Source organism: Mirounga leonina, unplaced genomic scaffold (assembly GCF_011800145.1).
Source record: "Mirounga leonina isolate KUSES-001 unplaced genomic scaffold, KU_Mleo_1.0 Mir_114, whole genome shotgun sequence".
Taxonomy (NCBI): domain Eukaryota; kingdom Metazoa; phylum Chordata; class Mammalia; order Carnivora; family Phocidae; genus Mirounga; species Mirounga leonina.
In genome coordinates, this window is record NW_023270265.1 from 29,600,596 (window position 1) to 29,624,762 (window position 24,167).

The window sequence follows — 24,167 nt, forward strand, 5'->3', positions numbered from 1 at the left end:
TCACATCGCTTCAAAGTCAGGTGACTAGGTGTCCTTCTATTTGGTCTCCCAGTCTCCAATCTCAATCCCCTTCAAATTTTTCCAACCAATTCCTCCAACTCCTACCTACTCTTTGGGTACCCATCAGGCGTCCCATAGATGTAATTAAATACTGTGGAGACCACATCCATCAATTCAGTGTACGTCTGGATGAGTAATTCAGAAATACTCATGCCATCTTCCCTAGGCTTCCAAAGCCCACTGGGCTTCTAATTTTTATCATCACCTCACCTCCACGAGAAGAAGGTAGGTCGGAGAACATCATTTCATTCTACAGATGATTTCACCAAGATCCTGAGGTTGTGAGTCCTTAAGATGATGGCAGAAAGATCTGGAGAACACAGCCAGCACACTGCTCTTAGTGTCAAAATCAGGGAGCTGTCGACCGGCCCCATTACACTTTCCTGTACTTATTCTTAAACGTAAGAGCGCATAACAATCACCTAAAGCTCACCGCTGGATTTCCGATATAGTGGGTCTGGGGTGAGCTGCGAAGTCCATATTTGAAACGAGCTCCCCCCCCCCCCCCCGCCCCGGCCCGCCCCGGCCCGCCCCATGGTGATGCAGGCGATCTGGGGACCGCACCCTGAGAAGCAGTGAGAACCGGTTGACTTCACAAAAGGCTTCTGGCACGCTACCCTCGGCCGCCACCAACGCCCAGGCTCCGGGCGGACCCATCTCTGCCGCCGTCCGCCTGCCCCACCCTCCAGACCCGGCTCGGCTGCGGGCGGATTTCAGTCGGATGTAGACCCGGGCGCAGAGGTTCCACGGCCAGCCACTACCTGGCTTCCACTTTTGCCAGCCACAGACACTGGGAAGACTTGCGACTTCGGTGTCCAGCAGCCTGTAACGCGACCGCCCATTGGCTCAGCTTAGTACGGCTTGGCCGTGGAGCTTCCAAAGGCTTTAAGGATTGGCTGGAGCTCCAAGAGCCGTGGCCAGTTGGCGGGTAGGATCGCGTTCTAAGGGGCGGGTTCCGCCTGGGCCCCGCCTCCCTCTGCTGCCCTCGTCCTCTGCTGCCGCCTCCGCTCCGCATCCGGTTCGGTCAGCTGGGCGCGCGGAGGTCCCTCGGGGCGTCTGTCTTTATCACCTCCACCGGGTGGGTCTGTCCGGTCTGCGAGGCATCGAAAGGGAGAAGGGGTTTGAGGTCAATTCTGGATTTGGGGATTTTTCAGGAATTTCGGGTTTGCCTAACATTTTTAGAAGAAAAATCCAACGACTTATCTTCATCAGAGTTTCATGAAAGAGTTTAACATCAAGAAAAGCGCAAGGTCTATAATTTTAAAGACCAGGTCTTTAAAGCGAATCCCTTTAGCCTAAAGAAAAACAAAAACAAAAACAAACAAAAAAGAACCTCTAAATTGTTCTTATTTTTCTGATTTGGCTGGAGACAGGTAAAGACCTCGGATCAGGAATTCTCAGCCCTGCATTGGGCGCCACTAGGTTAGCTACATCATAGGGTCCTGGCAGGCAGAGGAATTTGGTCCACGGGAAAGTCCTCACTTTGTGAGTATTTATGGGACTTTCCTGCTACATTCAAATACTAATAAAAATAATGGCCAATGTTACATGCTTGCTAGATAGGGAATGCCTCTCAATCAGTATCTGAAGTAATCCTCCCCAAACCACAGGATGTATTGGTACTATTAGCTCTAAATTATGGATGGGAACACCAGGGCATAGAAAATGCCAAGGTCACCAAGCTAGCCTAAACTCTTACAGTCATTCAGAGATAGGAGTTTACATATGCTTCCTCCAGGGTCTGTCTTTATTCACTAGAATTTAGAGGTTGAGCCAGGAGAGGATAGTATCCACCTTTATGACACACCACTATTATGTCTGGGATTTAACAGGAAGTGTTGATGTTCCTTTTCCAAACTTAGTGTGTTTTATTTGATTTTACAAACGTTTGACTTTGGCTGATTTCAGGATCTTGAAAATCCGCCTTTACTCATTCAAATGTTATCATATTAAAATGTTGTAAATTTTTTTCTTTGATCCCCCAAGCTGTAAAGAGAAATAGGAATAGGAAAGCAGAATCCAGTACTTAAAAACAAAGTCTCCTTTGACTCAGTTTTCCCTAATGGTAAGATGAAGTCTCACTTCTGATAACTTTAGTAATCTTATTTGATATATTGCAGATGGGGGGGGGCAGAGGGGAATTGGATAAAGGTGGTCAAAAGGTACACACTTTGAGTTATAAGATAAGTAAGTCCTGGGGATGTAATGTACAATGAGATGACTGTATTTAACACTGCTGTATGGTATATTTGAAAGTTGCTAAGTAAGAAAGTAGAACTTAAAAGATCTCATGGGGAGAATTTTTTTAATACCTGTATGAGGAGATGGATGTTAACTAAACTTATTGTGGTGATCATTATACAATTTAGGTAAATCAAGTCATTATGCTGTGTATCTTAAACTCATACAGAGCTGTGTGTCAATTATATCTCAATAAAAATGAAATAAAAAAGTCCCAAAGGCATTAGAACACAAGATTCCCTATGATCCTAACTTCCTGGAAACAGTCCTGAGTTTGGGCCTATGTGAAAATAGAGCCTTTTCCCTTACTTATCTCACTCTTTGAACTTGGTGAACAATTTTTGAACACCCAGTAACATAATTTTTCATGTAAATTAGGCTTTTAAAATATTAAGAGGAATGTCCTCTGGTTTCAGTTACTGCCAGAGATTGGTGTGGCAAAAAAAAAAAAAAAAAAAAAAATTGAAAACTGCAAAATGCAAACTCCACTTTCTCTCCTTTTCTCAAAGCGGAGACTTGTGTAATTAGAGTAAAGAAATTATTTCTGCAGTGGCATTCTTTTCCTAGAAAGCTTGAGTCATTATCACCCATGACTGAAGTTTCCCACATTTTCAAAACAGATCTGATTATATTTCAGGTAGCTAGAAATGATTTAGAGCAGGTTTTATATGGTGCTATTACTATTTGTTGTGTTGGTTTTTTTTCTTTTTGCTTGAGTGAAGCAGTATAATAGAGATATAAACATGATATAATAACATAAGAAAGAGAGTTTGCTTATAGGATTTCAAAAAGGTACACATTGGTTCTTAAAAAGGAAGTAGGGATAAGTTTAAAGGTTGTAATTAAAATCTTTCCAGGGAAACCATAGCATTCAGTGGTAAGATTAAAAACCACATTACTGAAATGTAGCCTGCAGCATTCAACCCATTCACCTGAGTTGAATTTCAATTCTAATGTGCTTGGCAAAGCAGAATTGCAGTGCATTTCATCTTTATAGATACAAAATTGGGGTGCACTATGCTATTAAATGTGTTCTTATTCACTAATATTAGTCATTAATTTTCCAAGTACACTGAGCTCTTGCTGTACTGCTGATGTGCACGGTTTCATTCAATATTCAAAACCTATCAAGTAGGTACTATTCGTGTTCTCTTTTTAGAGATGAGGAAGATGAAGGTCCAAGAGGTTAGAGAGCTTGCCTAAGTGCCAAAGCCAGGGTTTAAATGTAGTGCCAAGCGAGAATCTTGGCACTATATTGCTTTCTTTCAGAGGAAGAAATGTTTCCATTGTTCTGTCTATTCTTTTGTAACTACACCAAATACACTCCCGTTTTAGAACGTGACTTCCCCTACACAGATACACTTTTAATAAATAGTATCTTCCAAATCTTAGAGTTGGTTTCCCTTAAAAGGTGGCAGTGAGGAGAAGAAAGTTGGAAATTCTTTTCTGGCATAGTAAAAAGGTGATCCAGTAACCTTCCACTTTACAGGTGGAATTCCCAGTTGGTCCATTGCTAATTCTGTCATCGTCAATATAGAGCAGGGATGGGCAAACTAAGGCTAGCAGGCCAAATCCGGTCCACTGCTGGGTTTTGTACAGCCCAAGAGCGAAGAATGGTTTTTACATTTTTAAATGGTTTTTTAATATCAAGAGAAGAACCATAATGTGTGCCACAGGAAAATTATATGAAATTCACCAAGAGTGAGCGCTCATGAAAATTGTGGACTTTGAGCAATAATGTACCAGTGCAGGCTTGTTGATTGTAAAAATGTATCTCTCTGATGGGGGATGTTGATGGTGGAGGAAGCTGTGTTTGTGTAGGGGTAGTGAGTATATGGGAAATCTCCATATATTCTCAGTTTTGTGGTGAACCTAAAACTACTCTAAAAAAAAGTCTTTTAAAAATATAAAATTGAAATTCAGCATCCATAAATAATGTTTTATTGGAACACAGCTACTCCCGTTCATTTATATATTATCTATGGCTGTTTTCACTCTAAAATGTAGAGGTGAGTCGTTGAGACGAGATGGCTGGAAGCCTCAAGTATTTACTATCTCAACTTTTACAGAAAAGTTTGCCCATCTCTGGTATAGATAAGATTCTGGTTGGAGTCCTGCCCCAGGGGTTGAACTTCCAGGCTTCATAATCCTCCCTCTATCTCTTGTTAGTTGTGAGGTTTTTGACGGGTGACTTGACCTTGCCAACGTCAGCTTAGTCATCTTTTAAAATGAAATTATAGAATTCTAATAGGACTATTTTAAGGATTAAATGAGTGAATATACATAAAGCACCAAATACGTGTAAATAATCATTTATTTTGATTTTAACAATTTCACATTCCTCTTATGGCCCTCCCCTTTAGAATCTGGATATATTTTCTCTCAGCTCTTTGAAATCTGCTTTCTTTATGTGGGGATACATTTGTCTGCCTGGGAGTCATCTGCTTGTCTACCAGAAAATCCCCCATGACATGGTTATGTTTGTTGCTTTCATTTTACCACCCAATTTGTTCTTCTTGATCAAATTAGCTCCAGAACAGTAGTCATCCTATTACTTTATCTGTCTCCCAAAGCACAAAATTGTTAGCTAGCACGTCAATTTATCTTTTCCAATACCAGATGTCTTGCTGACATATATGCATTTTATTTTCAGAGAACATTTATGCAAACATTTTTGCCATTCTCCAATTCTCATAAAGTGACAACTACTCAAAATCACACGAAGTCACTCTGACTTTGCAAAAAATGTAACTGAGTCACTATTCTGAAGATTTTAAAAGATTCTTATTCAGTAGAAAAAAATGTTAACCTATTAACCAAGAATTTCTGAATAGATTGGAATTCCAAAGGCCAGCAGTTACCCATTCATAAGTTACATAATTAGGTTCTGTCATTTTAACAAAGCTATTTAGATTCAGCTAACGTATGAGCAGCTATTATGTGCTATATCTTTTCCAGGACTTATATTCTTTCCTCTTCATACTGTTAACTGCCTTTAGAGGTCAAGACAATAAGTCAGGCTTTAGACTCTTAAAGTTCTTTGACCCCATTAGCTGGTCACTTTGGGCAAATAATTTCATTTTTCTGAGGCTGTTTTCTGTTGTGTAAATTAGGAATAATACTAGCTGCCTGACTGAGTAGTCATGGGAATCAAATAAGGTAGTCGATGGAAATCCTTTACTGTAAGTGGGACATATCATAATTTTCTTTCCTTCTTTACCTGTCAGTCTTATACAATCCATCGACAAACAATTCCCATTTCAACTAAGTTGTGTAAAATTAAAGGAGTTATTTTACCACCTGCTGAATTTCAGGATCTCAGCCTATGAGGGTCTGAGCAAAGGCCAGCTACCTCTTTTATCTAAGATAGATGGAAGAGCCATCCCAGTGGCCCCACATTGCTGGGCTGTTGGCCATGTTTTCCATAGCAATCAGAAAGAGTTTTCTCTGAAATGTATGCTGGGGCTGAATTTGTTTCTGCCTCTAGGTAAATAATGTTTCTATTAATCACCTGTTTTCCGTAGCTGGGGCAAAATCTCACAAATAGGGCCAGAACTAAGGTGAAGCAAGTGTGGGGTCTAGGGCACAAAGTTTAAGGAGGTACTCACTCTCAGGGTTATGCAAGATCTCAACACTAACAAATTTTTCTTCCTTATCTGCTATATGCTGAGGAAATTTGGCTTTACATAAAACAAATCTTACTCATTATAGGGAGGTTGTGTCCCTATAGGGAGATGCAGGAAGAAGGGCTTAGGGCGCGAAAGAAAACATATCATTACCCTGATCAGGTTTTATTAAACGCCTTTGAAGGACATGCTGGAGTTCAAATGCCCATTCTTCAGGGATTTTTTGATGTGGAGGAGAGACCCCACTGAATGCGCTACCCACGTGTTCAAGGCAAGGGGTTACTTTTCAGGGGCTTCTTGCCCACTCCCAACTCTTAGGCTTCCAAGTCGAGGGATGTGCTCTCTTGCTTAAGGTATCCTGGCTCCCGTCCCAAATCACTTCCTCTCTGCCTCCTTCGCCACCCTACAGGCCCCCGCCCCCACCCCTACCCCTGAGCTCAGTCGCTCAAAAATTGAATTTGGGGCAGGAGGGGCGCGCTGGAGCGCGGCTGTCCTCGGAGCCTGCGGCCGCGGCGAGCGTTCCAAGCTTCGCAGACGCTCGGAGATCATGGAGGATGCGACTAGGGCCTTGGGGAAAGGTGAGCCCCCTCGACAGCGGTCCCCGGACTGGGGGCGCCGCGTGGCTGGGAAAGTTGGCTCTGGAGAGGGGGCTGCTCGGCCTTGGCCCCCAGGCCAGCGCGGCGGGGAGGGATTTGAAGGGAGCCTCTGCACAAAAGCCACATACAAATGGGTCTTCTCGGACGGGGAGGTGGTGCGCGCGCAGTTCTCCTGGGGTCCCGGGGAGGCGAGTGAGCCCCTCTCCCGGTGGGCTTACGGGCCCCTGCCTCCTCCTGTCCCCCCACAGGAAGCCTGCCCCCGGGGCCCGTCCCAGAGGGCCTGATCCGCGTCTACAGCATGAGGTTCTGCCCCTACGCGCACAGGACGCGCCTTGTCCTCCGGGCCAAAGGCATCAGGTGAGAAGCCGGAGGCCAGAGCCGCACAGGCGCGCGGGGTGTGCAAAATCCGGGGCGCCCTGCTCAGACTTCAGAGGGGCTCCTTGTGTCCCTTGCTTCTGAGGCAAAGTCAGTAAAGGGTTAGCCAAGGGCGGGCTCTGTAGCGGGTGGTCCTGAACTGCCGAGCTTTCTTCGGAGCCGTGTCTGGGCGTGAAACTTTGAGGACAACTCAGTGCAAGAGCGAGAAGGCTGCGTGCCACCTCGCTGCCGAAGGCCGGGCACGGCGGAGGCTCCCCAGGCCTCCTCGGACTGCTGCAGCCTGCGGGCCCCCGCCCCTTCAGTGCACTTGCACTCACTTTCTTCACGGCGCTTCCCGCCTCCCACATTTTTGTTTCTCCCTCTTTCCTCCACGCTACCCAGCCCCACTTCCACCGCGCCCCCGCCCCCAAGGCTAAATGTAAGTTCTTGAGGGTAGGGCTTTTGTCTCTTTTATTCATGAGCTAGAAGAGAGCCTGGTGCAAGGTAGGTGTTTAAACATATTTTTTGAATGAATGAATGAACAGATAGTTCCAAACAATGACATAGAAAAGAACTTCGGTCAAGAGGCGTCTTGAAGGTTCTGACATCCTTGAGAAATAGGTACATTTTCTTCCAGAAGGAATTTTGTGAAACCAGCACCTGCAGAGGAGGTCTGGATATGGGAGGCAGAGCCACTTTGCTGGAATAGGGACTGGTTGGGGGGGGGGGGTGCAGCTAGCCTCAAAGCCAAAGTGAGGCTTTTGACTCTTGGAGAGTCCATCCTTTAAGGGATGACTTCAGAGTGTCAGATTCATGTCAGAGAAATACTAATATAGAGACATTTTAAACAAAACTATGTAATTCTGCTTTGTTGAGTGTATATGGAATGTATTTCCAGATTCTTCCTTATTGCTCAAATCTCCTTGGCCCTAAGGTTACCTATTTTAAAATAACAGTAGCTTGATGTTTTACCCTTCATGACAAACTGGTAGCTTAGGAACCAATGTAAATATTTCTTTAGGGCAGGGTTTCTCAGCGTTGGCACTGTTGACATTTTGGGCCAGGTAGTTCTTGGTTGTGTGTATATGTGTGTTTGGGTTGGGGTGGGGTGCTGCCCTGTGCATTGTTGGACATTTAGCAGCATCCCTGCCCTCTATCCATTAGCTATGACGACCAAAAAATGTCTCCAGACATTGACTTGTGTCCCTGCAGATGGGGCCAGATCACACCCTGTTGAAAACCACTGCTTTAGGATTTAAGACCATCTCCTCGACTGAGCAAAGAACATACTCATATGTTTCCTTTAATCTTTTAAACATAGGTGAGCACTTCTGGTAACTTTATAGGCTTGAGCCTCCAATAATAATTAATAATGAGAAGAATAAGAGGTTATTGATGCTTATGTACCTACCACTGTCCTAAGCACTTTAGACATACTCACTTATTCAATCCTCACAACAATGCCAAGAGATGGGTACAATTATTATCCCATTTTACAATTAAGGACACTGAGCACAGAGAGGTTAAGGAATTTGGCCAACATCACAAGCTAGACTGTCCAGACCCCAGGCACTCTGATGCCAGAATTCGAGCTCGTAACTGCTGACATTTGCCATATTCTGTTGTGACCTGTTAATGTCAGATGTGTATTTGCAAGCTCTAAAATGCAGGAGACCCTGTAATGCTGTGGTTGAGTGTGTGCGCTCTGAGTCAGACTGCCTGGCTCTCAGCGTGGCTCTGCTGTCTCCTCGAAGTGATAATGGGCAGGAAGTTCAAGCTCCTGGAGCCAGGAGTCACAAGGAGCACGTGAGACAAGGCAGAGAAAACATTTAGCACATCTTAACTATGTGAATGAGACAAAGATATTGCTATGTATTTTTCTCTGGAGAAACTTAAACTTCGGAAAACTTATTGCAAACTTAAATTTTATAAATTGATTGCTTCTGCTTTCGGGGTGAGTGTCTGCCTGCAAAAGCCTCTCATTCTTGTTCTGTCTTGTTTTTCCCTTTGCTTTTTAAGACATGAAGTTATCAACATTAACCTGAGAAACAAGCCTGAGTGGTACTATACAAAACACCCTTTTGGCCAAATTCCTGTCCTGGAGAACAGTAAATGTCAGTTGATCTACGAATCTGTCATTGCTTGTGAATACCTGGATGATGCTTATCCTGGGAGAAAGCTGTATCCATATGACCCTTATGAGCGGGCTCGCCAAAAGATGTTATTGGAGTTATTCTATAAGGTATATCCAGTTTTTTAAAAAAGTCACATACATACAGTCCATTTTATTTACTATGGGTTTCCCAAATGTCAGTTCATTTTTAAAGCTAAATCACTGATCTAATTGTTTTGTTTTAATACTACCTGCATCTTAGGAGGGTAACTAGTATGGAATAATAGTAGGGCTGTCACCTCTAATATTAAAGATTAAAGGCTTGACTGATAGGCTTTTTTCTATTTCAACTAGCAGTCTCAAGAGGTATGGATATGGCATGGTTATGATGGTGTGACAGGTAGTAGGAACGTTGAAAGAGCTGAAAACTGGTAGTGTGTTAAAGGGAATATTTCTAAAGTTTCAGGTAAAAAAATGTTGGGGTGTGAAAAAGGTAATGCATGAAAGGGGACTGCCCTTTATGCGGAGCAACAGTGCCAGGAAATGTGAGGAAGAGAGAAAAGGGGGTACCTGTTGATAATCCAAGAAAAAATGATGGGGAAATTTTATGATAGTCCTCTTTTATTTATTAAGATTTTATTTATTTATCTGACAGAGAGAGACACAGCGAGAGAGGGAACACAAGCAGGGGGAGTGGGAGAGGGAGAAGCAGACTCCCCGCTGAGCAGGGAGCCTGATGTGGGGCTCGATCCCAGGACCCTGGGATTATGACCTGAGCCGAAGGCAGACGCTTAACGACTGAGCCACCCAGGCACCCCATATATCTTTTTTTTTTTAAGATCTTATTTATTTATTTGACAGAGAGAGACACAGCGAGACCAGGAACACAAGCAGGGGGAGTGGGAGAGGGAGAAGCAGGCTTCCCACCAAGCAGGGAGCCCGATGTGGGGCTCGATCCCAGGACCCTGGGATTATGACCTGAGCCGAAGGCAGATGCTTAATGGCTGAGCCACCCAGGCACCCCAATGATAGTTCTCTTTGAAAAGAGATAAAGGAACTCAGGGGCCTCAATGGCTGACATAGCTGGAGCATTTATGCTGTACCAAGTGCTATCCTACCTGCTTTATACAAGTTAACTCATTTAATGCTCACAAGTGCCCTTCAGGGTGGGTACTGTTATTGTATCCATTTTTCAGATGACAGCACTGAGGCTTAGGGAGGTTAAGTGCCCCGCCTCAGATTGTACAGCATGGAGTAGCTGAGCAAGTAAGGAGCACTGGAGAACCGCTTTTAAAGCACCCTGTTTTACCATGGTGTCGTGACAGTGGATTTCTGGAGCCACAGGGATGACCCTCTGAGGAGGTGGGGAGCCTGGATGTGGGTGTTGGCCTGTTAAGTTGGACTGATGAAGCTCTGGCTGCATTTTTAGGCAGAGCAGAGCACAGAGTTTCCTCAGACTTCTCCACTAAGAACCTGTGTTCTCTGATTAGGTCCCACATTTGACCAAGGAGTGTCTGGTAGCATTGAGATGCGGGAGAGAATGCGCTGATCTGAAGCTTGCCCTGCGTCAGGAATTCTGCAACCTTGAAGAGGTACAAAGAGGGGCCCCTCTCCTGGTCAGATACAGTGGAAGAAGCAATACAGGGTCACTAGCCTGGTCACTCTGACACCCTTTGCTTTCCCAGACTTCTTCTTTCTGCCGGTCTTTGATAAGTTCAGCTACTAGTCATCTAATTTTAACTTGTGGGTGCTTGCCCTCCACTCACCTGCTATAAAATTATTCTTGAAAATGTGGCAAGGAAACAATAGCCAAACTAGGGAAAGAGCCCAGATGTCCATCGACAGATGAATGGATAAAGAAGATGTGGTACACACACACACACACACACACACACACACACACACACTGGAATATTACTCAGCCATCAAAAAAATGAAACCTTGCCATTTGCAATGATGTGGATGGAACTAGAGGGTATTATGCTAAGTGAAATAACCCAATCAGAGAAAGACAGTTATCATTTGATTTCTCACTCATATGTGGAATTTAAGAAACAAAACATAGGATCATAGGCGAAAGGAGGGAAAAATAAAACAACATGAAATCAGAGAGGGAGACAAACCACAAGAGACTCTTAATCATAGGAAACAGACTGAGGGTTGCTAGAGGGGAGGGGAGTGGGGGATGGGGTAACTGGGTGATGGACATTAAGGAGGGCACGTGATGTAATGAGCACTGGGTGTTTTATAAGACTGATGAATCACTCAACTCTACCTCTGAAACTAATAATATACTATATGTTAATTGAATTTAAATGAAAAAAATAGTGAAAAAAACCATACATAGCAAATTTTCTTTATCCATCACCCATCATAGGACATTTAGGTTGTTTCCATATCTTGGCTAGTGTGCATAATGATTCAATAAACATGAGTGTGCAGAAATCTCATTTGAGATAATGATTTCATTTCTTTCAGATAATATATCCAGAAGTGGAGTTGCAGGTTCATATGGGTAGTTCTATTTTTAATTTTTTGACAAATCTCCATAATGTTTTCCATTGTGGCTATACCAGTTTATATTCCTGGTATAAATATATTTATGTCTGAGTTCTCTATTCTGTTCCACTGATCTATGTGTCTGATTTTGTGCCACTACCATACTGTGTTTTTTTAATTCCATTTATTTTTATCTTCTCTAATTAATTTTGAAACTGTAGTTTCAATGTAAAAAATCTTGCATTTTTATTGTATCTAGTCCTAGATATTTTATTTTTTGATGTTATTTTATATGGGAGTGATTTCTTAATTTTTTTTTTCAGATTTTCCATTGATAGGGTATGGACATGCAACTAATTTTCACATATTGACTTTGTATCCTGCTCTAATATTTATTGTATATTCTTTAGGTTTTTTTTTTTTCAATATATAAAATCATGTCATTTCCAGAAAAAAAAAGAAAAGAAAAGAAAATCTGGCAAGGAAGGGAGAAAGGCATGTGATGAATTTCTTCCTTTCCCTGAGGTACCGCATTCCTTAAGAAGCTATGCATGGCTTCTGTACTTTCTGCCAATGAAGCTAAGATTTATATTCATTAGGGATTTTATTTGGCTGTTGGTAAAAGGGACCTACCTACTGTAAACTTATTTTATAAAGCTTTATTCTTTTATGCAAAAGAGCCAGAGGTAGTGCAGTTCAGGGTTATTTTGATGGCTTTTTTATAGTTACTAGGGACTGAGGATCTTTCTTTCCATCTGTTCTGTCATCTTTAGTACAAGTCTTCCATCCTTAAAATCACAAAACAGCTGCTGGAACTGCAGCCATCACATCCAAGCTCCAGGTTGCAGAAAGGAAAACAGAGAGAAAAAATGGCAAAGGCCAGGCCCCTTTATTCAAAGCCTTTCCCAGGGGGCACCGGGTGACTCAGTTGGTTGAGTGTCTGCCTTCAGCTAGGGTCATGATCCCAGGGTGCTGGGATGGAGCCCCACGTTAGGCTCCCTTCTCAGCAGGGAGTCTGCTTCTCCCTCTGCCCCTCCCCCTGCTCGTGCTCTCTCTCTTTTTCTCTCTCAAATGTTAGAATTGTACAGTTGCAGTATTTATAGATGATGAATAATCATCTATAAGAAATGACTCTCAGAAAGAAGAAAAAGAAGCTCTGATTTATACCATTTTCTGATTATAGATGATGGATAATCATCTATAAGAAATGACTCTAAGAAAGAAGAAAAAGAATCTCTGATTTATACCATTTTCTGATTTCAGTGATGTAAATACTCCCACCAAAGGCTGATTTTGACCTACCAATGCTGTGTCTCTAAGCTCAGGGCTGAGAAGAGATGTGATTGGTGATTGGTCAGCTCTGGCACATCACTGAATGACACATTTCCACTTTATCTTCAGTAGCTGAGTCCTAGAAATAACCTGTTAACTAGCCCAGGTTTAGGTAGCTTTCACTGACGGTATTTAAGGACCTCTGAGTGAGTGAGTATTCAGCATTGTTCTAGCAGATTTGAATGTGGTTTTGTCCCATCATTAGCATGAATTATAAATAAAATGTAAGTAATATCAGAATCTGAAACATGCCCATTTAGCTTGAATTATTTGATCCAATCATCTAAATACCAGTATATTGACTCTAGGAGATTCTAGTGAGATAGAAACTTGTCAGAATAATTTTGATAGAGAATGTTCCCTGACTTGTGCAACTCTTTTGCATGGTTTTGTATAATCAGGATTCTGTGAGAGCTGAAAGTGTATTAAATATATGTGGTCTTTCGGAGGGATAAGCAAGTTGAGATACATAATCTTCTGCCATGTTATTCTCAAGCAAAAGGCTCATTTTACCTTTTACAGCCTTAAACCCTGACAGTTTCTTCTTTTGAAGTAAATGCCCTGACTTTAAAATTTTTTCTTAAAAAATAACTTCATCCAAATTAAAGGTTAACTGTGCTTGTTCTATAACCACATTTTTCTGTAATAGGTTCACAATTCTTTGAGGTGCACGACTGCTGTTTTCATGATCAAACCAGCAGCTTCCCTGCTTCCTTTCCTGTTCTGAACATTTTCGTGAGTTTTAAAATGACGGGGAGGCCATTCTGTAACCACGCTTTCTGTTTTCAAACCAACTTTCGAGACTTTACTGAATCAACCTCAGTGGTACTCATCTTTTTAGCTTTATTCTTTTTATAACGTGTGTGATTGATTTCACCATATCAGAATAGCACTTTGAGCCCACCTTCGTTTTTATCTTTGTGGATTTGAATGTGCCAGACTTTTCAGCAATGCTGCTTCTGTTCCTTCTCCTCCTCCTTCTCCTCCTCCTCCTCCTTTTTGCCCGTGCCCTCATTCTAAATGTTTTCATCGTGGAAGCAGTCAGCTCAAGTACAAGGGCAGTGAAAGACAGGATTCGGCCAGATTTCTCTGATGCTTCAGAATTGTGCTCTAAGTCAGTGTTTCTGTGCATAATAATTCTGTATTCTGGCTATTGCTTGAGCTCCTGCTAGTCATCAGCAGAACTCAATAAAAGGGAATGAGAAGGGCAGTAACGTAGATAACTCCGGAGAAACGCTGAGGGAGGGACAACCTGCCTAGTAACTTGAGGCCTTCAGCTTCTGGGGGCCACAGGACACTTGATGTTTTTAATTCTCGGCATTCCCCAACCTGCCTTGTGGTATCTCCACGCAGTTTCCCACCTCGCCCAATTTGATTACGTGCCTTGTGTGTGCCACTGTTTGCATGAGGGCAAATTTGTATAAGTTGTATTTACAACACCCAGGAGCATCTCTAGTTAAATATTTTCTTGATTCAGAATTTCTCCCATAGCCTTAATTTTTAATCTGTCCTTTCTCCTCTCCAGAAAGAATACATTTGTGCCCAGTTAGACCACAGTGTCTTGGTTAAGTTTTGCTATTTCTCTTTTTTAATTTTTATTAACTTCAATAATGAAATTATTTATATGTTGCTTGGTTGCTTCTCTTTTGATGTTACTAGGACAGGAAGGAAAGAAAGTTTATATCTGGCTAACTGTTCACTGAAAATAACTTTCTATAGCCTTTTGTATATGGCAAATGATTTATAAGCAAAATTTATCTTGTTATCAACTAACTTACCATGTCTACAAACTAAATTCATTGCTACTAGCTATTTTTTATAACAGCTTTATTGACATAATTCACATACCACAAATTCACCCTTTTCACGTGTACAGTTCAGTGGTTTTTAGTATATTTACATAGTTGTGCAACCATCACCACTAGTTAATTCTAGAACATTTCATCATCTTAAAAAGAAATCCCTTAGTCATTAGCACTGGCTTCCCATTTCTTCAAAACCTTCCCAGCCATAGGCAACTACTAATTTACTTTTCGTCTTTATGAATTTACCTGTTCTAGCCATTTCATGTAAATGGAAACATAAAATGTTAGCCTTTCATCACCTTCTTTTACTTAACATAATGCTTTCAAGGTTCATCTTTTATTCCTTATACTGAAAAGTATTGCATTACATGGATATACCATATTTTGTTTATCCATCAGTTGATGGACACTTGGGTTGTTTCCACTTTTTAGCTACTACAGGTAATGCTGCTGTGAGCATTTATGAGCAAGTTTTTGTATTGGACCTATGTTGTCAATTCTCTGGGGTTTGCTAGCTGATCTAGCCTGTCTACTAATATACCATTTTTAGTTGTAACCACCATCCTTCCACACCAGAGGCTGACTGGGTGGTTTTAGTGCTCTTGCTGCTTCAGTAACTTCACCCATTGTCCACTTCTGACAGCTGTTTTCTAGGTAAACTAATATTTGCTGTATTTCTGTTAATAGCCTCCCACTATGCCATCTAGCACCATGTAAATAATAGAATAATGATTATTCCTATTATCTAGAGATTAATTTTACTCTTCTCCAATTGTAAAGAAATACTTGTTCTTTAGAGAGAATTTGGAAAATACAGAAAAATATAGAAATTCAGACAAAAAAATCCATAATCCCACTACCCAGAAACTACTGGTTGGACTTTTTGTTTTGGACATTTGGACATTTTGGACTGTTTGTTTCCTGTCCTTTTCTGCTATGTATATTTTTATGTAGTTAAAATTGTACTGTATATGGAACTAGGTTTCCATTATGATGTAAAGATCTTCCCATGTTTTTATAAACTCTGTAAATACTTGTTTATATGTATTGAGCATTTATTAGAGAAGCATTATTTATGAGGGTGAAAAATTATAAACCTTAACATACATCAGACGGGGAATGGTTAGATAAATTATGTTCATCTTGTGGAATTCTGTACAGCAGCTTAAAATGGATGAGGTAGATCCATGTGTACTGACATGGAAAGATTGCCTAGAAATATTTAAGTGACTTACACAGTAATGCAGATGGCATGATCCCATTTTTGTAGAAGAAAACAAATGTACATATGTGTACATATACATGTAAATAAATGTCCAGAAGAATGCCTAGAGAGATACACCTGGCACTCCTAAGAGAGGCTGCTACTGGGAAAGGGATGAGTACGGGGATAGGAAAGAAAAGTGGGTAAAAGCAGGGATGGGGAAGGGCAGGTCTTTGCCATTTAAACTGCTTTCTATCATTTGATTTTTTTTCAAATAATGAGAATGTGTTTCTGTATTATGTGTGTAATCATTAAAAATAGAAAAAAAATCACTTTCATTCTACATAATTTGCCATGTGTATAAACCGGAGTTATTTTATCCAGCACCCCCATCAGGAATATTTAGATTGTTTCTAGTCATTTACCATTGTGAATGGTGCTGCAAGAAACGGCAGCTTTTTTTTTTTTGCATAAAAAACATTTTCTCTATTTGAGAATGTCCTTGGGTCAGATTTCCAGGAATGGAATCACCAGATCAAAGGGTATGAATATTAAGAGGCTTGAGCTGTGTGCCTGCTAAATTGCTTCCCCAAAGCCTTGTGCTGTTTGCCCCTAACCAGCAGTATATAAAAATTCTCTTTGCACGTCCACTTTTCACTGTGGGGAGATTTCATTAAAGAAGATATTTGCCTGCTTTGGAGAGAAGCAGTAGTTTTTCACTGTTGACTTAATTTGTATTTCTTTGATTGCTAGTGAAGTAGAAGATTTTCCCCCCAAGTATGCCACCTCTTTGTGTTTTGTTTCTGAAAATGGTCTGTTACCCATCTATCAAGAGCTTCCTGATTTTCCTTGTTGATTTGTAAAAGTTCCTCTTAATGAGGTCCTTATATATAAAGGATATTTGCCTGTTTTTCAAAAATACTTGTTTTTTATGTTTCTTTTGTTTTTAACTTTTAGTCTGGCTTATCTTATTTATACTTAATAGAAATACAACATTTAGCAATATCGTGCTATATAGGTCTTTCCTGTTGTGATTTCTCCCACAGCTTTTATGAGTAAGAAGTCATCTTACCCGTTAGGGGAAATTAAAAACATCCATTTATATTTTCATCCACCACCCATCACTTTAAAGATATTTGACTTGTCTAGCTTCCCCCTCTACTACTATACACATATATGTTGACAAAAGAAGTAAGTCCATTAAAAGGATTCCAGCATAGAATTTTCAGGATGATGAATGGATAAAGAAGATGTGGTATATATACAATGGAATATTATGCAGCCATCAGAAGGAATGAGATCTTGCCATTTGCAACGACGTGGATGGAACTGGAGGGTATTATGCTGAGCAAAATAAGTCAATCAGAGAAAGACATGTATCATATGACCTCACTGATATGAGGAATTCTTAATCTCAGGAAACAAACTGAGGGTTGCTGGAGTGGGGGGTGGGGTGGGAGGGATAGGGTGGCTGGGTGATAGACAGTGGGGAGGGTATGTGCTATGGTGAGCGCTGTGAATTGTGCAAGACTGTTGAATCACAGATCTATACCTCTGAAACAAATAATGCAATATATGTTAAGAAAAAAAAAAAGAAGATAGCAGGAGGGGAAGAATGAAGGGGGGCAAATCGGAGTGGGAGACAAACCATGAGAGATGATGGACTCTGAAAAACAAACTGAGGGTTCTAGAGGGGAGGAGGGTGGGAGGATGGGTTAGCCTGGTGATGGGTATTAAAGAGGGCACATTCTGCATGGAGCACTGGGTGTTATGCCCAAACAATGAATCATGGAACACTACATCAAAAACTAATGATGTAATGTATGGTGATTAACATAACAATAAAAAATTAAAAAAAAAAAAAGAATTTTCAGGATGGTCCTTTAAGCCCCAAAGGTTGACAAATTGCATTCTGAATCTTCATAGGGGACTCTAGGTCATAATTGATGAACAGCAGGAGGGGCGTGTTCTGTTCCAGACCCTACGTCGGAGGCTTCGTTCCAGAGGAGAAATGGTTTTTATATGTACTCCAAGTTTGTTTCTATTACCGTTGGTTCATTTTACAGGGAATCAGTTCATTCTCGTTAGCTCAACCTCAGCTGCACTTCGGTGTAACAGGAACCTGAAATTTGAAATCTTGAGAACCCTCTCTTACTTTTATGGACTCAGGATTTCTGCGCTGGAGTTGAGTACTTTTCTGCTGCTTCTGGAGAAGGGCCTGCCTTGCTCATGTATCGGCAGGTGGTTTTGTGTCCTTTGGGGGTGGGGGGTGGATTCTGCTTCTTAGGAACCGTTTCCATGAAGAAAAAGGTCTTTCCTTGTTCTCCAGCAAGGACAGCCAACGCCTCTGCAAGCCACCGGGCTGTCTGTCCTTGCAGGCAATGGCGGGGTGCAGGGCAGGGACCTCTCAAGGTTAAGCACAGTTAGTGAAGCTGATCCCAAGCTTCACTACCCAGGACTCTAGATGGAAGCTTTTCAGAATGCCTTGTGTGAGGGAGTCTGGGATTTGCTTCTCTTTATGATCTTGCTTCTCTCCCCAAAACCTTACAGATTTCTCTTACCTCCTTCCTTGGTGAACCTCCTGGGGGAGCCACGGCCAGGGCGCCTCACCACCGACGGCCACAAGGGGGAGCCCGACGCGCTTCTTCCTTCCACCGGCTCTCTGGCGCGAACCTCTCTTGGGTCCTCCTGGGGGAGCCCGAGAGGCCCTCGAAGAAGACAAGGGCCTCTTCCCTCCGGGCTTTTTCATGTTCAGGGGGTGGGAATCCTACTGTCTTATTTTACTATTTATCCTAAAATCTGTCAGAGTAGCTAATTGGCTGTAAGCAAGCGACTGAGTTTAAACCGAGAACACAGGAGAACTATTTATTACTAAAGTTGCCTGAAGACGTTATCAATGGAATAGAACAGGAAGGAGAGAATTTTGTAAAAATGTTAGTTTTAGTAATCTCTACCCACAACGTGGGGCTGAACTCACAACCCTGAGATGGAGAGTCCCGTGCTCAGCAGACTGAGCCAGCCAGGCATCCCAGGAGAGAATTTTGATAAGGTTTTTTGTTTGTCTGTTTTTGTTTTTTGTTTGTTTTGTTTGTTAGTTTTTTTACCATGATTTGTGTCTCATCTCCCAGTCTGGTAAAGCCCGTTTGAGAGAAAATAGGACTGAGGAGGGAGTTCTTACAGGGAAGCTCACAGCTGGGCCAGCCTTGGCTCCAGAGGGGCAGGGCTTTCCGAGTTTGCCAATTCTCAGCTTTTTGCTGATACTTAAATTTAAAGAACAAAGAATTCACAAGCGACTTGGCGAAGCTGCTGTGATTAGAGTCCTATACTTACATATTTGAAGTTCAGCAACACAAGGGCTGGTTCTTTTTTTTTTTTAAAGATTTTATTTATTTAAGACAGAGAGAATGAGAGAGAGAGCGAGCACAGGGGAGGGGGAGGGTCAGAGGGAGAAGCAGACTCCCCGCCGAGCAGGGAGCCCGATGTGGGACTCGATCCCAGGACTCCAGGATCATGACCTGAGCCGAAGGCAGTCGCTTAACCAACTGAGCCACCCAGGCGCCCACAAGGGCTGGTTCTAGTCTGGGAATAAGGAGAATGCTGTTTTTGGCTTAGCTCTGCGCTACCCAGAGAGCTCCTTTAACTCCCTGGGACTGTTTCCTCTCCTGAAAATGAGAGTCTGTGCTTCCACCTGAGAGGCAAGAATCAATCTCACCAGTATGTTTTCCTCTCCCCTTCAGCAGCCAGGAAACTCAAGTCAAATTCAAAACTTTATTTAAGGAACTCTGCAGGACCCCGGGCTTGATATCTTGATGTCATTTTCCTTCCTTGTTTTGACCCTCTGTTCTAACTTCTGTTTTCTCTGATCTTAGCGTTTTATTATTTTCCGTGTTTAATATTTTATGGTACACATTTTTTTTTTTACACTGCATCTCTAATCCCTTGTGTAATGAGCATGGTGTAAATAAATGGTAAAACGGGAGGGGAGTCCCACTAGAGGAGTTCCGGTGACCCCTCCCATACTGATGTTCTGTGATTCTCAAGGGAAAGGCCACTGCACAAGTCTGGAGGGTTATCAGGTTCACATGGAAGGGAGCGCTCCCACTGAGGGTCTTAAAGATTTCAAGAGGGGCACCTGGATGGCTCAGTGGGTTAAGCGTCTGCCTTCGGTTCAGGTCATGATCCCGGGGTCCTGGAATCGAGCCCCGTATCGGGCTCCCTGCTCCACGCTTGTCCCTGTCCTTCTGCCCCGCCCCCTCTGCTTGTGCTCGGTCTCTGGCTTTCTCTCTCTCAAATAAATAAATAAAATCTTAAAACAAAGAAGAAAGTCCGAGGGACTGTGACTGTGTATTTTGGAGTTGGGAGGGGCTGGCAGAGGGTAAGTGAGGTCTCATCCATTCCATGTCTATGCTCATCTTGACTTTTTATTGTACCGTGTACTTTGATAGGGCTTGAATTACTTTGAGTGTTTATATAAGAATTAATTGTATCTATAACATGTATATTAAAGACATACTCCTACTTTGAGTAAATAAAAAGCTTTAAAAGTATATACTAAATAAATATCAATTACTAAGCCGTTATCCATTTTCAAAGTATCACTTTACCAAAGGACCTATCATGGGTTCCAATAAATGTCCATATATGATTTGTTTTGACAAGGACTTTCCCAAGAACACTGATGCTCTGTAAACAGAAGAGCTTTACTTGCTCCAGGGTTGGTTGATTTAGATTTCATTCTGATTTGTGCCCTGAAAGCCAATAATAAGCTGGAGGTATATGTTTTGAAGCCAGTGGTAAAAGCTTGGGTAATTATTATCCATTCGTGAACATAAAGATTTGATGCTCTCTGGAATCCATAAAAACTGAACAATTTGTTCCTTTCTGATGTGAGTCAGATCTGTTTTCCTTATGCCTTAAAATAGCCTCTGTTTTGAGTTTTCATTGGCCAGATTCGGGTGGTTTAGTACCATCCTGTTAGTTTTCTTGAACAAAGTGATGCTACCTAAAAATTTTTCAGACTTCCAGGACACTAGTGGAACTCCCCCAGGCCATATTGGGGGATAATGAAAACTTGGACTTTAGGGCAACAAGATTTGCTTTCTCTTCTGAGAAGGGTGGCAGGTGCGGAATCCCATCGATCTTTTCTGTCAGAGATGCATCTGCCCTCTGTAGATGTAAGCTTTGGACGTCTCTTTGCTTTCTCATTGTAAGAGCTTATGTTTACTCATGCATGATTATGTCACTCCTCACCATAACCTCTGAGGTGGGCACTAACTTACCACCATTGTACAGATGAGAAAGTGAGGCTTAGAGGAGGAGGTAGGTAGGTAAGTTGCCTGGGATTCCATATTGAATAGGAAGTGGAGCCTAGCATAGGACCAGGTTTGCCTGCTCCTGAGCTGACGTTCTTCACTACAACTGTAGACTACATCGGAGAGTTCATAAGCTGGAGTATGGATGATAGAGATAGGAATACAGAAATCCAGATAAAGGATATAGGAATCTGGCTCTCTAGCTAGAGGGAAGTATGTAGTTGATTGAGTTATATGGGTCAAAGAGAGTTGTTTGCTTGATTTAATTAGGTAATTGGCACTATACTTTTCTCTTTGGAAAAGACCTGGCTCAACAATAACCTCTCCTAGGCATTTTTGCTTGGAAAATTTTCAACTACTTTTTTTTTTTTTTACTGTATTTTGGCTATCTGTTTGCTTTACACTTTACAGTATATCTGTCTGGGTAAATCTGTCCCATTTGATAATGAGAAATTCTATTTTAATGTAAAAAGTTGATAGTGTTGAGTGGCCAAAAAGTGTCGACAAGTTCGAAGAGCTCAAATAAAAAAAGAAAATATGATATAAAAACAGTGTTGAGATTTGAGGGAATCCACTAAATAGCATTTGCTCTTTCCTGCGTTAGTTTTGAATCGAGAAATAAGTCTAAAGAGGAAGACATATGGAGACTGTGGTATCCCCTTAATTGTGGATAAAGTGGGTCCTGGAGAATGGGGATCGCAACTGCAGCAAATAGGGTTGCTAACGAGGTCCCCTCCCTCTCAGTCATGGACTGGTGTGGGGCAGGGCCCCTGTCTCCTGGGACTGAGCTCCTCCATGGAAAGCTTAGCACTCGGAGGAACCTGTTCCAGGCTAAGAGGTCGGGGCTACGCTCCTTCTGCCTGGGTTTTCCTCCAGATTCCCTAGTCAGATGAGCCACTCCGTTACTCCAGTGTTGAAAGGGGGGAAGGGCTGAGCGTGGCTGGGAGTTTGGCCCTAACGGAAGTGGAAGAAACCTCAGGAAAAGGGCAGACGCATCGTGTAACAAATTGAAAAGAGTATCAGAGCTTTGGTTCTCCCTTTTTGGGAATCAATTTGATATTTGTATTTAGCATCTCTAAATATGCCAGCAGGTAAGTAAATTAACTTGCTTTTGTTCTGTTTAAACTTTTAGATTCTTGGCTATCAGAACACCATCTTTTTTGGTGGAGACTGTATATCCATGATTGATTACCTCTTTTGGCCCTGGTTTGAGCGACTGGATGTATATGGAATCGCCGAGTAAGACCTTTGGCTATGGGGGTTGATTGGGTAACAAACAGAATGGCCAGCCATTCACCGTGGAAATGTAGGGATGTTTAAAGTAGAAGAAATTCCCCGGTGGACTCTGGGAGACCGTGCAGGGTTCCCAGGCAGAACACGGGCTTTGTTCCCATGATGCTCAGAGACGTTGAACTTATGTGGGCACCTGCTCTCCTCCCAGCCAGTCACAGGGTGGGTGCCGGACAGTTCTGGTGCTGGGGAACCAGCTCCTGCTGAGAAAGAACTACATCTATACCCTCACAATGTGTGGGCCCGAACCCACCCAGCAGTGCTCTCCTGCATCTCCCACTTTGGCTGTCTCCGAAGGAAGGTCAGATAGAACATATTTAGATATTTTAAACTATGTCTCAACATAAACATGACCAAAACCTGTCTCATCTGGGGATGGAACACCGAACCATGGGCCGGGAACCCTCCCCTCCCAGATTTCCCACTAACCAGTTGTACCATCTTGAGCGAGTCACTTGTATATCCTGGACCTCCATTTCCCGATCCATCTTTGAAAGGGCTCGGTCAGCTCCATTATTTCAAGGTTTGATGATGGTTTTGCTGATTTTTAAAAAGTGTTTTTGGGAACTACTTGTCTTTACTTTTTTCAAACTCCCTACAGTAAAAATCTAAGAATGACAGGGGGGTGTCTTTTTGTGGGTAAACAGTGAAGCACACACACTTTATTTCCCCAGAGCAGGCAGTCCACAGGTATTTTAACGGTGTTGTTTAATGGTGTTGTTAAAAGCAACAACAACTTCTGTAATTCAAAACACACACAACTCTTCCCAAAATAAGATTTTCCTCCTATATATGATCACGATCAGTTGATAATAAGGTAACTAAGATAACTTTACGGCCCAAATAAACCAACCTTTTGTGTCTTGTAACTCTAAAAAGCAATGCATGCCACGTTTCCCGATGGCCTCGCTTTGAGACGAGCTGACGCTTCTTTCCTGTCCTGCAGCTGTTTGAACCACACGCCAGCACTTCGGCTCTGGACAGCGGCCATGAAGCAGGACCCCACAGTGTGTGCTCTTCTCATAGATAAGAACATTTTCTTGGGCTTCTTGAATCTTTATTTTCAGAACAACCCTGATGCCTTTGACTATGGGCTAACTTGCTGAGCCTCAGTCCACCCCTTCACCATCCAGAATTCCCAAGCATGTCGTGACTCTGCATCAGGAATTGTTTTGGTGGGTCAGACAATCTCTGTTCGTTTTCTTTGAGGTTCCCAATAAAAGTGGAGACAGAAAATGTATTCTTTCTGATAATCCATTTGTGTGACTCTTCTGGCCCATACCTTCTAACGATTCTCTAGAAATCTCTAGTGCCCAGTGCTAATGTCCAAGCACGTTTGGGAGCCTGGGAGCCTGTGTGCCTCCTGGCTCCTTGGCCTTTGGCCCAGTTTGACCTCCAGATTATTGGTGCTGACGCTGATGTGGGGGTTCAAGGCCTGCCCATCAGTGATGTTCATCACCACAGACTGGCACTGTCCACAACCTCCCTGGTGAGCTGGAAAGCTAGAGAAGAGGAGGAAGAAGAAAACACTCCAGGTCCAAATCCTCTCCATTTGGCACATGAGAGCTGCTGTCCACATGGGCATGCATGAGTGTCATTCACGTTCCCACTTTGGCGTGGGCCTGGGAGACACCGAGGGTCTTATGACTGAAAGAATTCCAAAGCAGGAAATGAAACACCCATTTGTCCGCCCGGACTAATGACGTCAGGATTTTCACCGGTGCTGTCAGGGCTC

At 42.4% G+C, this 24,167-nt stretch overlaps 1 protein-coding gene across 1 annotated transcript; it reads left to right on the forward strand.

Moving 5' to 3' along the window:
* Positions 1–614: 614 nt before the first annotated feature.
* Positions 615–23,670, forward strand: LOC118025941 (glutathione S-transferase omega-2). The gene is made up of 7 exons (XM_035028650.1): positions 615–801; positions 6,337–6,505; positions 6,772–6,880; positions 8,897–9,119; positions 10,481–10,582; positions 22,275–22,381; positions 23,379–23,670. Exons 2-7 carry the CDS (start codon positions 6,475–6,477, stop codon positions 23,536–23,538), a joined length of 732 nt encoding a protein of 243 aa, XP_034884541.1. The 5' UTR covers positions 615–801; positions 6,337–6,474; the 3' UTR covers positions 23,539–23,670.
* The last annotated feature ends 497 nt before the right edge of the window (positions 23,671–24,167 follow it).

Coding starts and splice junctions, on each gene's coding strand:
- LOC118025941 (XM_035028650.1), top strand. CDS start 6,475: ATGGAGGATGCGACTAGGGCCTTGGGGAAAG. Junction 6,881..8,896: donor CTCCGGGCCAAAGGCATCAG/GTGAGAAGCCGG, acceptor TTGCTTTTTAAG/ACATGAAGTTATCAACATTA. Junction 9,120..10,480: donor TATTGGAGTTATTCTATAAG/GTATATCCAGTT, acceptor TTCTCTGATTAG/GTCCCACATTTGACCAAGGA.